Source organism: Perna viridis, chromosome 4, assembly GCF_037379345.1.
Source record: "Perna viridis isolate PV_CMFRI_1.1 ecotype Kerala chromosome 4, ASM3737934v1, whole genome shotgun sequence".
In the NCBI taxonomy this organism is placed as follows: Eukaryota; Metazoa; Mollusca; class Bivalvia; order Mytilida; family Mytilidae; genus Perna; species Perna viridis.
In genome coordinates, this window is record NC_142448.1 from 39,644,806 (window position 1) to 39,662,705 (window position 17,900).

The 17,900-nt window shown below is 34.0% G+C and overlaps 1 protein-coding gene across 1 annotated transcript; it reads right to left on the bottom strand.

Annotated features, from left to right (window-relative positions):
- Nucleotides 1-8,761: 8,761 nt before the first annotated feature.
- On the bottom strand, nt 8,762-16,846 carry LOC148620038 (UBA-like domain-containing protein 2-A). The gene is made up of 3 exons (XM_088580615.1): nt 16,659-16,846; nt 16,443-16,529; nt 8,762-9,873 (listed from the first exon to the last, which is right to left on the bottom strand). The coding sequence occupies exons 1-3, from the start codon at nt 16,764-16,766 to the stop codon at nt 9,718-9,720; spliced, it is 351 nt and encodes a 116-aa protein (XP_088436741.1). The 5' UTR covers nt 16,767-16,846; the 3' UTR covers nt 8,762-9,717.
- Nucleotides 16,847-17,900: the final 1,054 nt, after the last annotated feature.

Genomic DNA, 17,900 nt, shown 5'->3' on the forward strand with positions numbered 1-17,900 from the left:
TTGAAAGAGATGGAGATAAGGAGTTATCTGTATAGCAGCAAGCTAAAATGAATATTTATATATACTGGTTGTTTACTCAGAAACAACCATTTTTGTCATGTCTAGTGAGACTTGGGTGTTGATTTTCAATCCATGGCTTCAGTGTCCACATTAAAATTAACTGCTATTGTATGTCAGTCATATTTGGTGTGTATTTGCTTTACCATCTCTACAGTACATTACATTACATTTCTATCTGTTTCATGCATATGCTCCATATCAGTCAATTAACTGAAATTTTGAACAACAGTGACCCAAGTGTGAAAGTTGAGAAGCAACTGGTACAACTCACTGGAAGCTTCTTTGGGATCCTTCTAGGGTCCAGATTTTATGGTTAATGCAATAAATCTCTACAAATTCAAAATTACATAACTCACATAATTTTTTCTATGCTATTTTCTAGTTGTGAATAGAAATTGAAAACAAATAATAGGATGTGTTTGTATGCAAGTACAGTGAAAACTCTCAATCTTAATCCTTACTGACTGAGAGATTGTGTTGGTTCATGTTCAAAATGTATTGAAACGATATGGAGTGACTTCATAAGATGTTTGGTTTGCACAGGTTGCTAGTCTCTCCTGGGTTGGTCTACTTGTTATACTGTACATATCAAACATGAAATACAAATGTAGCAGTGAATGATATTTATACTATAGGTTATGTAAAAACATTTAACTAGAAAAGCATCCTGAAAATTGCAATGGATTACACTAAAATCATTCAGAATATGGGGAGAAAACAGTCCTGTAAATCTTTTAGGAATTTGGGTGTTGAAAAATCCATAGCAGCATGTATTGCAATGCTCCCCAGGTGCAAGAGCTGTGGATATCATATTTTAAATGACTGCAACCAATTGGCACTGTATAATTGTATCATGCTATCTCTTTGTCCATGGATATTTAATGTCCAGATGAAAGCTTGAGTAAATGAATGGATTCTTGAAATTGTACCACAAAAAGAAGCTTTGTATTGATTTGGAAGTTAGTGACTTGGAACTTGAATCTGGAGGGTTCAAAACAAGCAAAAAACATCACATAAGTTAATGGGTCTCTTCAATATTGCATCATAATTAACTAGTTTTGACTTGAACTGATAATGAACTGAGGTTCTTAATGAGGAATAATGGCAACTTCGATTCTGATCAAATACGAAATAACTGTCTAAATTAAGAGCTTTGTCGAGCTTGAATGGAATGGTATGTCCATACTTGTCCCAGCAGTTCAAGGTTTGACATATGCGGTCGTATCAAGCGGTGTCCTGCGAATCTTCAGAACTGTTGCAGATACAGGAAAGGATTCAATTGTTGTAACTTATTTTACTCCCGACAGCAATTAAAATGAGGAAAATACCAATAAATGATATTAAGGTGAGCAATTCAGAGACAGTAGGGCCTCTATATCAATGGTGCTTGTAGACATGCCTGCTCGATATAATGTCCAGTTGTTTCTTTATAATTAACTTTTTTCGAGCATAATTGGGCTCTTTATGAGTACACTTCGCAACAATATTCTTGATCAGATGGTTCTATGTTGTTAAAGCGGCATAATTACTTCTAGGTACACAGGTTTGATTTAAGTCCCTTTGGACGTGGAATTTAAACGTGTTGTAAATTATTGTTGGGTGCAAATAGCCCATTATTAATGCAAGATTGTCATCAATATATCAGGACACTTTTTTTTTTTAAAGAGGGCTTTCGTTGCTAAAAAAAAATAACAGGTAACGAACATCGTTTTTTTTTTTGCAATTTACTCAATAACGACAGTAGGGGTAAAATAGAACAAACAAATCTATCTACTTGGTTGAGTTGCCAATAGGATAATTAATTGGAAAGAGCGAATGTTATCACGAGCGCCGAAGAACGCCCAGATTTAACGCGTGTGCGGAACTTGTTCCGCGCAAGAGTTCAATTTTCAAGTCATATTTTGGTTGTTCACGATAACCAATTGAGTATCCTATTTATTATACCGGAATAGAATTTCTTCATAAATTATGGATATTTTCAACATGAATTATGTGATTGGCGGATATTGATGTGTTGGTGGGAGAAAGTCCGAGAGTGAAATCACCGAATTATTTCACAGTGTGAATTATCAAAATAATGGCGGATCCAGTGAGGCCCGGTCCCCTTTAAAAAGTTGCATATTTTAAAAATTGTTGAACAGTTAGTCATGATACACTCAGAATGCAGGATTTCATGTTTAATATTTCAATCATCCACTTTTGGGTTTATCTGGAATGATGGAAGACAGTTTCCAAAAGTAATTTGAATTACTTGTTTGTCAATTTAAAAAGTTAAATTGTTACAAAATTGTGGGACTCCAGAAGATTTTTGACGAACGATTCATCATAAGAATAACAACAATAATAATTAATTCTGCTTTATACATGAAACCACTTTGGTAGGACAGAAGAAATTCAATTGATGACCGACGGGTGTCTTATTTTGTGTGGCTTTCCATAATATGCTTTAAAGAGTGATTGAAACAGTCGTTGAAAGGCAATATAAAAAGTTTATATTTACTAGTATATGTAAAAAAAAAAAAAACAGGCATAAGTCAATTTATAAATATGGACAAGAAAAAAGATAAGTAAATTAAGACAGCGAGTTCTTGGCATGGAACAGACAGACGGCAGTCACGGACAGGTCAAGAAAATGAAGTGGAGTTCCAGACTATTATTCCAATTCTTTTTTTCAACAAAAAGCCCTCCACCACTTCCACCTAAGGATCTACCCTTGGTTTCCGCCACTGGGTGCATTATTTTCTGTCCTATACCGATTAATCATTAAAAATCCCAATACACCCTTTGCATGGATCCCGGCGTGCTGCCTTGTGAAAGCAGGGCGGGTCCAGAGTTTTAGGTAAAAGGGGAGAATTTCTTGACAGGTAATGAAAAGCATAAGTGGGTAAATCAGAATTCAAATCGACTGTTGTATCCTTCTATATTTAACTCCTGGTATGCAATAAGAAAAAATACTTTTGCTGGATTTCAAGTTGAAGTGTCTTAGTGTGGCAAACAGCTGACATTCTACCTTTTCATTTTAATGAGTAGAACCGTGTCAAAATAGTGATAAAGGCCATATGACCTATTTAACCCGAAGAACTAAATGTGTGCCACTAGTTCGTGACACTTGTCATTGTTTGGTGTATATGCACAGTAAGGCAACATCACAGGATACTAATTTAAGTTGCCAAAAATATGATTTTCTATTAGAACAGGGAAAGCAATACTTTGATATTTTGGGATCTAGAATTACATGTATTTTTCAATTTTTTATGTATTTAATATTTCACCAGTGGGGGTTCTGGTGTTGGAAGTTTCTCTTTAATTGGAAAAGTTTGTTAATTTCGTGCAAACTTTGGGACAGAATGGGACAATAACAGCCGACAACCCTTTTCTTCGGAACACCTTTTTCATAATCTGTGGGACTGTCCCTGTTTACCATGAATCCACATTTTTATTTTTGTTTTTGTTTTTTTCTTTTGTTTTGTTTGTGTTTTTTGTTTTGTTTGTTTTTTGCTCTATCACACTATTTCGTCAGACTTTGTACATATATATTTAGATAATCTCTGTTTCCTGTTTCTGTTTTTTTTTTCGTTTTGGCCATGATTATATGTACTTCAAATGCACTGCTTTGTGGGTCTGTATTGAGCCTTTTAAAGCTCATTACTTGTAGACACTCGTCGCAACTTCGGTCGAGTCCGTAACGTCCACATTGAGGTAGAGTAGCGGAGTCACCCGAGGATTGCCGATTAGAGATACGATGACGGGTAATCACCTCACCTCACGGAATTATGAATTGTTTACTGAAATTACATCATCATAACTTAAAGACCTGACCCAATATATACCGTTACCGGTCTTAAATGGAATGTTGGCTGAAAACATGCAACGTTTTGAATAAAAAGTATATATTTGCATTTCTTTAAATCACCGGCAAAATAAGTAGATAAATAGTCGACCGCAATAAATTGTATAGGGATCACAGTTTGTTCTTATCGGAAAGCCAAGTACATGTATTTGTTATTCAACTGTAATGTTCCTTTACAGCTTCGTACTGATTTAGAAATGTTCGCAAAAATAGGTTAAATGAAAATCAAGTTTGCCCCATTTTGTATTTTTCGATCATGTAGTTTTAACTACTGACACTTTTTTCTATCAATGACCGGTTACTATCAAATATAAATATAGAGCCAAAATAAGTTAAATGAGAATCCAGGTTGCACCGGCCATTTTGTGTTTTTAGATCATGTAGTTTTTACTACCACTAACACTTGTTTCTATCAATGGCCGGTTACTATCAAATATGAATATTGAGCCTCAAGCACTTGTGTCTATCAGTGGCCAGTTACTATCAAAAATGAAATAGAGCCTCTATATTTAATATTTTAGTGACCGGTCATTGATAGAAACAAGTGTCTGTGAATTTACAGACCTCACTAGTTCTGACACCTACGAAAATTGTCACATAGAAGTTTCACACACAAAACAGAACATAGTTCGGACATTTTGCTTTACTTGTACTTCTTTTCAAGCAAATATATTTTAGCAATATATGTTGCAGTTAATTGCTTTGAACATCGTCTTTCGAATTTTTCTAGCATCTGTACTTTCATGGATTTTATCTGATAGCTTCAAAACTTGGAAATATGTTTGAAGAACATGATCTGAAAGCTTTACCATCTATATGTCAAGTTATTCAAGTGTGAATTCATGGGGCGGTCCCGGCGTACATTTTTCACAAATTCCATCCGCAAAAGCCTTTCTTCGCCCGTCCTTTAATTCTATCTAGGTCTGAAGACCTGAAATCCTGTATCCGCCCATGCACGTCGTATTTATGTACATGCATGTATACATGGTACACGTATATACGAATTCGACTTGTATACGTGCTTTTGTATTCGCATTATGATATTTGATCGCTGGTATCAGATTGATTCTAACCAATAAAATATTGACTTATTCTCTCATTTGTTACAAGTACATTAATCTTTTATTATCTCCCAACCTATATGTATACCTATACGTAAATGGTTGACTTCACTGAATTTTTCCGCTAAGGGGTATTTCTGGGTCTTCATTTGACCGAATTTTTATGTTACATACATGATGCATCGGAAGCAGCTGTAGTTTGGTGATCGTATCGATAATTACCTTGAGCTCTATTCTTGCATTGAGTTGTTCTTTTCCGATGCACATGTTCAACTTGCAGCAATAGACCAGAATTCTACCCTCTTTATAATGAAAATAAATTGTACAAATAAATACGTACCAAACAAACACACAAAACCTCTTTTTTTCAATCATATCAGTGAACACAAATTAGTTGCATAATTTTGCAATTGATACTGTGATATTGTTTGCTGAGCTATCTTTGCACATCCAAATTACCTGAATATGTGTTATATATGTCTGATAATCACATGGTCTAACATGAGTTTCAAATATAAACAGGATAATCTCATCTGAATGCCCGTGAAAAAAAGTGTTTGTATTAAATGGTCAACTTAATATGACCTACAATAAGCTTACAGTTAACTGTTCCAATTCAAGGACAGATAAGACAGCATTACAAATGAATGTTATACTTTTTGACCTTCTAATTGGCCTGCATATGCGGATCCAAGGTGGGCTACCCGGTTGATTATATGGTAAAAATTGAAAATCATTGGAGTGCCCCCCCTTTAAGTCATCAGTGGGCTCCCCCTTTCCGAATTTTGGCTCCACTACAGCATTGTTACGTAATACAGTTTCTCTGATTTTATTTGAAATATAAATTTCCATCGCAATTTCCAATTGACGGATCCAATCGAGAAGAGCCCCGCTCCTCCTTATGCTCGTGAAGATTGACTCATTCTATAGAAAAAAAACTAGAAAATCTTTGAGAGATATATTTTACTTGGTTTATTTCATTTTGTTCGAGATTTAGAATAAAATACTAGTTCCACCATGTATAACAACCGACGTTCATAAGATAAAAGAGTACTTTCAGGAAAAGGTAAAATCGGCTATATGATCGAACACGAATCAGTAATCTTATTCCAAGTTTTTGCTGCAATAAAATATTTCAAAATGTGCAAAAGGGAATAATGCATGTCACCAGTGGCGGACCCAGAAATTATAAAAGGGGTACCAATTGGCCTGACGGTTGCTCCAGTGATTTCAAGTTTTTTTTTTAAATCAACCTAACTGTTCAAGCATGACGAACGGGGATCTCCCCTTTTAGATCCGTATATGCATTTTATATTTATAAGTATGTACAACATAAAACATTTCTTCGTGTGTTTCTTACGTTACCATATACATGTAGGTTTCTTCGGGCATGCATTTAGCCGTTGTTCTTTTGAACTATTTAGCTAATTGCTTCAGGATATCAGAGGTACTATCTTATTTTGTGGAAAGAGATCGCTTGTTATTTTTATCTGTCCTGACTTGACATTTAGCCGGGTCATATAGGAGAGTTAGACCGACTTCCTTTTATCTCAAAGCCGGCTATGACATATCTCAAGAAACAAATGTTTAATCAAAGATTTTACTGTACAGGATTTCATAGGCGGACACAACAGGGGACCCCGGGGTACGCCCCTCGTCCCCTTATGCTTGAAATTTTGTTGATTATACTGTATAAAAAACAGCAAATCACCAAGGTGCCCCCGCTTCCGGAATTTCTGGATTAGTAGAATCGACTGTTACCTTCCAGTACCTGTTTCTGTAGACTTTTGTGGTCTACTTCAATATCAAGACAAAAGGGCTTGTCCTCACTGTTAAATATGCAGCCGACTATATATGAACACAAAAGCAAGCCGTGTGATCAATGTCTCCTCATTTATAAACTAGTTCATCGAAGTGCGGTTATCCTTCAATAGATAGAAGTAACACGGTTTCCAGGTATTTAATACAAGAAGATAAATTATTCATGTTTAAAAACTTGTTTACAAACAAAACACGCTCCGTATATGGGACTTGTTTTGACGACAATATTCAACCAGTACGTTCGTGGATGACTTAACTTCAAGGCAAACGACTTGTTTTTCAAAACAACTCGATCGTTTTAAACGAATGAAAATGGATATATATATATCTGGTGAGCAACTCGGTGTGTATTTCTAGAAAATCAGATCTGGTGCACCTAGTCCATGCTCCCAGTTTCTTGTGGAGTCCGGGTTTCTTTGTAGGTGTTAATTTGGTTATTTTGTTTTGACGATTAAAAAAAACTTTGTGTCATACACTAAAAAATATAGGATTACTTATCATGAATATATGGGATCTCCTAATGGGAACTTTTGGCAAAATTTGAGTTAAATACAATAGCTGGGGCAACGGCATCGTTTAATTTGTCCATTGTGGTTGTTACTTGCAACAGACCCTCCGTGTTAACTGCAGGACAGTCGATTACCTCACGAAAGTTTAAGTTGAGCATGCTCGTCGGTATCCCGAAGTGAACGCGACAGAAGACACGGCAAGTGAAAAATGTAGTGATATACACATTCAGAATTATTCAACAGTTTTTTGATTGTCATTAACATTATTACGATATTCCGGCGTCTTTGTTTCAGTGTACGTGGGATTGGAAAAGCGTTCACAGAGATCTGGGACTGAAAACTGTAAATTGAATGTCACACATACCGATTGACATTAAATATCACATCCTTACACGAAATTACTTATTTTCAACCGCTTTGAAATTTCAAGGCGCTAACAGATGTCGAATCCTGAACAGTTTGGGCAAGTATGGACACATAGCGCTTAAAGTTTCAATGCAATGTACATAGTAAGAATATGACCAGAATCGAAGAGGCCTCTAATTGTCCCTTAATTCCTTAACATGGTTCCAGTCACAATCTCCAAAATCAATCCCAACCATGCTGTTAGGGTATGGCACTATGTTGTACAGTATTAAAGAGATTCATACCCTTTTATATGGGTCATCATAAAATATTAACGCTTCGCGGGGCGCATTTCGATACGACCAAGCCCCGGACTTTTGGACAAGTATGGTTACACCATTCAGTCTTGATACATCTTTGAATTGAAATTACTTTCATTAGACATAGGACAATAATTTTACGCTTTTTTGGACCCTAATTCTCCAGTCCAATGGTTCCAGTAAAATCCTCAAAAATTGAACCAAACCTCTCTTTGTAGTAAAATTTCAATGAGATCCATTGCCTTTTCCTCAAGTCAATGCCTAGCCATGAGGAAAACAGTTCTTTATGATCCCTAATTGGTTCAAGTCATTACCACTAAAATTATACTAAGCCTCTTTTTTGTGGCATGGCACCTCGTTGTTCATTGAAAATTCATGGGTGACCTTGAGCAGACATTTTTCATCCCAGTGTGGTCGTTGTCTCTTCGACATATTCACCACATCCATTCTCGTTTTATTCTTGATTTACTATGCGTCACTCTGCTAGCTTATAGGCTCTGCTAAACAGGATGTGAAAAATTCACAATGCTTTAGTACTACTCATTATAAATCAGCAACTTTGTTACCATTCTTTACTTTTGCATATACATGTAGAGGCAGGGGTTGATAACTGAGTATGGCAGAGGAGTAACACTTTGAAATAGCAAATATACCCTAATGTACAAAATGGCATAAAAGGTGGGGTTGTACTGAGTTTGAGTGTGAAGCTTTGAAATAGTGAACTGAATATACTCTGTCAAGGAGATTGATACTTCAGAAACAAGAGGCTGTAGAAATAAGATAAAAACACAAATGTTTCTTATCAAGTTCCTGAGTAGATTTTAATCAACAATTTTACCTGGAACTTGTGCTGCAAGATTAAAATCTCACAACTAATACAATACTATAACTGTACAAAAAACAAAGTAGGTATGTACAAAATGTCATCAATTACGCAAAATGTGTAAAAATAGTGAAGGAGGGGGGGGATATGGAAAATGTAACTAATACCTTAACATATAATAGGTAGTTACATCACAAATGTATGGGGAGACAATAGCAAATGTTAACAAAATATTTTACAAAAAACGACATTTCACATGACTACAAACGACTTGGGTTTGTTTATCATTATTAAAACATAATGAGGCCCTAAATAGTGGCAGTTTTTACAAGATGAAATTTTGAATGAAGAATGGATAAAAACGCCACGTTCATTTTGACTTCCCAGTCATTGAAAACATGATATTTAAGAGAAATAAAATCTAGAAAAATTAATGAACTAAACAAACAAAGCAGCCATAGTAAAATTTGATCTTTGATCGCTTGCATTAAACTAAATATTTAACTACAAAAATTTCTCCTGCAAGAATCAAATGTATTTTAAGCAACACAGAGGTTCAATGAGTGTTATAGAAAGACATGTAAAATAAAACAAAACAATTGTTAAATTCTAAAAAAAAAAATCCTCCTAGCGCCAGTTCAGCAAGTTTAACTAGGCCAATCATGCAGAACAGCGTCAATGTTATTAGAGATCATAGTCTGTACTATTAAGTGGCCATGAACACCCAAAAAAAAAAATAATACAATAAAGCACTTCGTTAAACAACAGATAAACAGGACATGCGGAAATATTCCTAATGAATGAAAAAAATCCAAACTTCGGTACTGGAAATTGTAAACATTTCCAAGAGTTCTTCCACACTGTCAAGAAAGTATTTCATCCGTTTAGTTTTCATGGATACCAAAGATTGGTGATGTCATTTCCTGATTTATGGCTGAACCTCCATTTCAAGCCCTTTCGGTGAATTAGCAACTTGCTTGGGTGATGTGGCGTACTGTGAGGAGCTGGTAGATAATTTGGACAGCGCTAATAATGCATCAGGAAAATTAGGAGGTGTTGCTGGAGTATTAGCAGGTGCACACAACTGAAAAAGACAAAATAAACAATAATTATTCACATACTTAAATGAACAATGAACAAGGAAAAGGATAACAGAAACTGACTGGTTTCCTGTCTACTGCTGTTGCTCATTCAACCAATCTACCCATGAGTACACTACAGATACATAAAAACATGGAGGCAGACGGTGTAAAATTAATTCCACAAGTTGACAACAAAAATGTTTATGTACATTTACTTTGTACTATAAATTTAGTTGCTTCAAAATTATTCAATCTTTAAAAGTAATTTTATACACAAAATTCCAATATGGTACATGTATTGGTGTATGTATCATGTATATGTATGCGCATCCCAACTATATTAAGATATATGTGTACATGTACAAGTACTGGAACATGCATTCATTGACAAGGTTATTCAGGTACAAGTTTTTTTTATATTCCTTCTCTCATGACTGAATGGTTTAGTGACTCTGTTTGCAAGAAAAACTTCTCTAGTGCTACTTCACGTCTATTTTTAACCATCATAAATATGTTTTTTTTTAATTTTGGTCTAACATGTTTAAACATGTAAAAAAAGGGTCTACAATGTATGATATATAGCCATTAAAGCATGTCTTTAAATTTATGAATTATGAGGTATTAGTTAATAACGTAAATTACCGCAACTAATTTTGGAAAAGTATAAGATCATATTCATGGAAAATTTCCCATAGGATAATGAGAATCCCCTCTTACATATAAATGGATCATAAATCAAACGCACCATTATCACCATGAACAAGGAAATTACAGGGTGTACTCCATTGTTTAATACATTGGTAAATACTTGTATGATGAACAATACGTGTACATGTAAGCATTAATTTTACTGGTGGGAGTAGAAAGAATTTGAACTCACTAGCAATGATTTGATTTATATACACATACAACCATCTTATCAAACTTCAATTGAAAAAAGCAATATCATCCTGGAAAATAAATACCTTTTAGTCCAATTTATAATAGATATCAAATGAAATTCAAGGAAGTTGCTTTATTCTACAAGAAACCATACATCTTGTGAGAAGAAATTACTCTTAAAGGCCAAATCAACATGAAAAACAGGAAGAGGTAAAAACTCAAAAATCAGTATTAGAAACTTGACACATTTATGCATCACAGGCCCAAAATGTAGATACATGTATCAGAAACTTGTTCCGTATACATGTACATGAATTTCAATGTGATATTTAATGTAGGTCACAGGGGAAAATAAACTAAACAGTATAGGGAACAAGAAACCCATATACCTGATACTTCATAGTAATAATTAAAAACACATGATCCAAAAATATTGTAAACAAAACAGCATTTACTTTGTCTGATTTCTAGGGCAACTAAGGCAATGAACTAGATTAAAAAAATCTGTAGAATAATCAATTCACAGCATGGTGCATATAAACTCTCTCTATATTCATTTGGTTAAATTTATAATGAATAAACGGAAAAAAACTAGGCATACTTTCCCTATACCCTGTCTTCCATTGCATAAAACATGAAATGTTCAGTATGAGAGTGCTGTGGAATAAAATTAGCACTGAGGTGCAAACATTTTCAAATGTTATTGTTTTCTCAGGGCATGCATCCAAAGCTTACTCACATGTTATCCTTAAGTACTATAAATATAGCACAGTTCACCAGGTTTCCAGATTTCTACGTAAAATAACTTAGCAAATGTACATACACACTATCTGCACTTAAAGGAGGAGAGTAGTGCTTACTTAAACCGATAGGACCAACCATGTTCTAAAACTAGCGATGCAAGTAATCTTCTGAGAGAAAACCAAAAACTACATATATTAAGATAAAATGTAAGAGCTCAGTCTTTCTGTAAAACTCACAGTCGATTACCGGGGTATATTATATGCTTTGTATCTTTTTTAATAAAAGCTAGCGATGTAATCACCTGTGGGTTTCAAAAGATGATGAAATAAAAAATGTATCAACCCAGAACTACCACTCATTACCAAGTAGAGTTTTTTTTTCTAACATTCTGGAAGACTGCATCCAATATCAATGCTAGTTGCTGTAGTCCTGCACTGACAACAGTGAGCAATCATATTCATTTTAGTTCATGGTAGTAGGATGGGTATGTTTTTTGGAGGGGTGAGGGGGTTTATTTTAACAAAATATCATAATGCTAAACACCAATTGTAAGCTCTCTAACAGTTTTTAATGCTTTCAATTTTATTATTTAGGGGGTGGTTTACCATCTAGCTTTGAGTATGCTTTTGTTTTTATATATCAATGATCTTTTTTCACATTCTAACTGCTCAAGTCTAGACTTAAAACATGTTTTAACAGATCTCAATTAAGATACAGTAAAAAACATGTTTTTGCCAAAGTACTACATGTATATTCAGTATAGACATAATTGTAGTTAGTCATATTGTTATGGCTAGAAAGAACGCCCATTACTCGGAAAAAGTATATCTTTTTAATGTAGTACTTACATGTACATGTACAAATTGTCAATTTACATTTAAGTTTTTCTAGACCAAACCCTTTTTGTGTACAAATACATGTACTTATGTCCGCTTTAGAATTTTCTATTCAATGCATGTACATTTAAGTGCAAAGTCACTGATGAACAAAGGCAATTTCTATTGTGTGCACTAATCTTGCAAAAAGAAGCCAGAAGATTATTAAATATTCAAACAATTTCCACCTTCCATGAATTTTACATGACAGTTTATTGCACCATCTGCACTTGGGTAGACTAACTATGTCTCCAGTGAATTCCACTTATATGTTTATCTTTTGAGCATATTATCGAAGCCATGCAAAAGAATCACTTTTCTCTCTTATTCTAAACTTTTTTACATTGCAAATCATTACAAAACTATTTTGTTTCTAAATTTGAAAGCAATGTAAACAAAAAGGAATGCTCCAAGACAAACATGTACATAAAATTAATCTAAGAATTTACATGACTTGATCTCAACAAAGTTCTTACCATGAACTAATATGAACTTTGAAGGGCATATTGAGGTCAGTACTTAATTCTTTTATTTAGACATAATCAGCTACCTATTGAATGTTAATTATATAAAAACCACCATTGTCCAATGGCCTAAAATAAAGGGAGTCAGTTTTGCCCCTTAGCATCAAGCATGGATATGATTTGAAAATTTTTTAATCAAACTATCTCATAGAAAACAAATCATAGTTATGATACAAGGAAAATGCAACCCAGATGACTGAGGCGCATTTGTTATTTTCAAATTTGGTAATCTTTTTGCCTTAATCATAAGTCATGTTAGTGTTCTCATTAGAAAATTCAAAAAGCATCCTGGTGAACTAGAAAGTTTGGATGGCACCTTTTCATTTGAAATTATAGCATGGCATTTGTAACATTATCTACAGGAAATTCAGTTCAGATAGCATCACCTCAAATCAAAAAGTTATAAAAAGACCCTGGGGAGAACACTGCATATAATAGACCATTTGATTTACAGGACTGCTTCAAAGTCAAAATTTGTGGTTTATTTCATACCCAACCTTCAGTATAAAATAGTTATTGTCTAGCAGTGGCTGTGCAATGGAGAAACAAATTGTGATATCAAAACTTATGAAATTATCACTTTATGACTATTTTTGAAAAATTGTCATAGATCAGGCTCCTAAAAATACATGTACATGTACTTTTCTTCAACAGAAACCCAACATCTGTTTCAGCACTGATGTAATTTATGTTGAACTTTTGCGTACATACAATGTGACATAATTTTCACTGGACTTAAACTTTAGACTGTACATAAAGGGACATGTTTATTGTTAATGTATGATCATTAATGCTTGACAAGACTTCTTAAAGTCACTAACATGTCCTGGTATGTGTATTACTTCTAAATTTTCCGATGAATTAGTTTTCAAAACATGTTAGAGCATGGAACCTTTTTCATAATATTATAGAAAGGCCCATGATACAATAAAAGTTAGTTCAACACCAAACAAACACAAGCACAACAAATTTAACAACAGGACCTTCATCAGCCCTAAATACCTGGTTAGATGCAGACCAAGAGATTTTTAACATATACATGTAGTGGGGGAAGGGGTGATGTTCCAGGCTGTTAGTTGTCAATTTTTATCAAAGGCACAAATTTACCAAATTGCTAAAGAAAAGGGGTGGCACCAACCCAAGAAACAGTAATGGGGGCTTGGTTCCAACCAAATCAGTTACCAACTAAATTAAAATGAAACCATCTGCGAGGCTGAATTAAGATACAACACCAATATAATCTTTGGTATAGAATATTTTTTATCACCTTGTTACTGCCTCTTAATTTTGAACAAAAATAACTAATACCATCTGCTTCTTCATCCTGGATGAAAAGGTCAAACCTCTTGTTTACCAATTGAATCAGGCAATTAACAGAAATTCTGTTTAATTAAGCTGTTTACTAAACTAATACCCTCTTTAACAGAACGATTTCTGAATCAATACATTGAAACATGAAAATAAGTCTAATGAATCACCTGAGAACAGATTGCCGGTGTTGTTGTTAGTTGTAATAAACATCCTTCAAATATTGATATATTTCCAGTATGGCTCAAAGCCAAATATGTCAGTTATATTTAAACCTTTCTTTATTGGTAAACACTATGAAACTACTTGCATTGATCAATGACAACAAAGAAAATATTCGCATTACAGTATTGTCATAGTGATTTTAAATTTAAATGTTTAAAAATGACCTTTGACAATGCAATAATTCCAGGTCTTGAAAATTTCTATTGATTTTGAAATGATTAACTAAGGTATAAATAGGATATTTGTGTAACAATACCACTAAGTACACTTGTACATTAAAAGCAGTAGAACGTCAACTAACAACAGGGAAGTTATGTTGGTAGTTGATTATTAACAAGTTTCAAAGAATATTCCTCCATATTAAAAATAAGTATCATCTTTAAAAATGATAGCCGACACAGTAAAATCTTGTTCTTTTTACTTATAATTTTCTACATTTCATTCAAGAAAGTAACACATGGCATGTAATCATGATACAATTTTTTTTTTCGAACGCCACTAAGTTATCAGTATTTGGCCAATCGGGAAACAGAATTGCCATCAAGTGACTTGCGTTTCCATGGAAGAGTGTCTTTAAGGTCAACGGGTAAAAAACGAAACTATATTGAATGTGTCGGAAAAACAACACTTCTCATACATGTTTCTACTTCCTACTATATTTGAGTAAGACTTGTCACGTTGTGCAAACTGAAGTTAATTTTTTTCTTCTTTTTACATGTATGTTCCACTTCGATCTTTAAAAATTTCAAATGTCATGGACATGTAAATCCCATGTCAGTGGCTTCTCAAAACTTCATTACACATTAGGTATCATTTGAGAAAGCACACAGTAGTTGGTCATGACATTTCAGATCAAGGACAAACAATCCTTTTTCTCTGACAATTGATTTCTTGTCATGATTGTTCTTTATCAAAATTAAACCCCTCAATTTGATAAGCTATTATGAGATGGCTGTTAACAGGCAACCTTCTTTTCTGCATTTCATCTATGGATGGAAAGGTATTTATTTTATTTCTATCAAACTGAACTGTCCTGACCTATCACTTTGAAAAAACAATGTAACCTTGATAGAGTGAACTACATATATTCCTGAATTCATGCAAACTTTAAAGAAAACTACATAACTCGGCTGAATAACTCCTTCCCAGTAACTCATGGTATATGTACATGTGTATTTAACATAGGTTTACATCATTGAAGTCATGGATTCAAACAGCACGGCGCCCAGACAAGCAAATTTTGGACTAATAAAGTATTAATGAACACATTCAAAAGATGGCAACCAAATAACAAGTACATAATTCATCGTAACTGTTGAGCAATCTCTACATTATGTTTAACTTTAGTTCACATGACCAGCCAACCATTCAGATGAAGACAAAACTATTCTAAAGAAATATGTCAATTAAAGCAAGGCGGTGTATTTTGATAGCTTGAAAGTTTCTGACAAGACTAGCTCTTTCACAGTCTCCATACATGTACTTCCATATTCATGAGAATCTATTTTTACTTGCATATCAAATGTTTTCAAATGATAAATAGTAGGTGGGTGTGACCTCAGGTGAAGAAGATAAACAGATAGCATAATATTTGTTTATAGTTGTTAACAAAACTTTCTGCACTCAATTTAGTATAAGTGATAAAAATTCCTCCAAAAGATAGTGAATCAATTTCATAAACAAAAGCCATGTTGAATAAAAGTTGTCATGGGGAAAATTATTGTTTTTACACTGTCTGCCCTGCTTATCCAGAAATTAGGTCATCACTAAATAAATGCATGACCTAGGAATCAATAACAAAATCGACACAAGTCAGAACATAACAAAGAAGATAAAATACAAAAAAAGCATGATTAGAAATCTCGAGTGTTAGCAAATAAAATAATGTCTTAACATAAAAGAGGTTAAAACAAAAAACACTTGACAGTTAACAGGCAATATTTGGGTTTGTTTTTTGTTTCGATTCTTTGTAAACAATAATGATGTCATCAAAATGGTGGCCTGATTACTTACGGGATAATTTGCGTTTTGTGTGTGGTTTCCATTGCACGTTCTGCATGTGGGTATGGATGATTCTTGAAAAAATAAACTTAAGGCAGTCTGAAATAGAAATAAAGGGAAAATGTACACAAACAAGTATCAAATCGAAAGAAGAAGTGAAGCACGCCGGTTTCATGAAAGTAAACACAAGCGCCATGTTGATATCAAAATTTCTTCAAAACAATTTACCTGAAACTGCCAATTTGAAGCTGCCAGACACTGTTTAGCTTGTTCTGCATGACACCCTGTCGCTGAGACAAAATGGTTCACCATGACATGCTCTCGTAAGTTGTCCATGATTATTTCGACAAAAGTCGACCCTATCGTTGTTTGTGTTGATGTTGTGATAGAGGAGTGTGGGTAATCAATGATATTGACAAGTGCGTAATCCAATATACGATCACCAATTGGTCGACAGTACGTAAAATGGGCGGGACATTATAATGAAAACAGTATTCGGAAGCGATACTTCCGGGACGTTATTCTTCTAAATAGACAAAACCCAAGAAAACTCCCGAGTATCTATTAAATTTTGAAAATATGAGCAAAAACATTTGACAATCATCAAATCTGCAATGTCATATTATTGTTTTTTGAGTTTTTTCATGTTGTAATATATAAACACTGCATGGTTCATTCACATTTTGTAAAAACTGTCTTAACTTTGTTTCTACTGGTTTCTTACAAAGAACAAAGGACATTTAGGGATCCAGTCGCATATTATTAGATTTCGATGAAGTGTATATTTTATCCACTATGTACTCAACTCATGACATAATTTTTTCCTTATAAAAACGAATAATGCAGACGTTTTGGTAAAAAAATAGTTATAATTAAACTAACTGTTTACTAGAGGCTGCCTATGTCCTAAATGTTCAGTTGTATTTAATGATAAAGTTATCAAGGAAACCGAGATTTAAGTTGAGTTCTGAGTCCATGCTCCCTGCAGGTTCTAAAAGAGTCTGGGTAGCTCATTTCCTCTTGTTTCTTTGCACATGTTATTTTGGTTATTTTATGTTCTATGTTGTGTGTGTCTATTTTCTCATTCTTTTCTTCTTTCTTTATCTTTTTAATACAGCATAGACCAGATATGCTGGTAGGGTAAGCACGTTTTTTTAAGCCAGACTTAATTAAGACATTTTGTACTTTTGGGCTTTTTAAAGATGAGACCTCCAAATTTCACCATTTTTATTGCTCTTTACCAAAAATTTAGCTCCCTTTGTGAGCATAATAATGATTCTTATGAAATTGTCATAAAAAAGAAAGATTTTTCCCTCCATCTAACACTCGTCGCAACTTCGGCCGAGTCCGTACCCTCCTCATACCTCGTCTGTATTACGTCAGCTGCCATTGAAACTACTTTCGGAAATCTTCTATGTAGAGGTATTTAATGTTCATTTTAAGGCTAGGTCAAGCGAGCCATATTTCTAA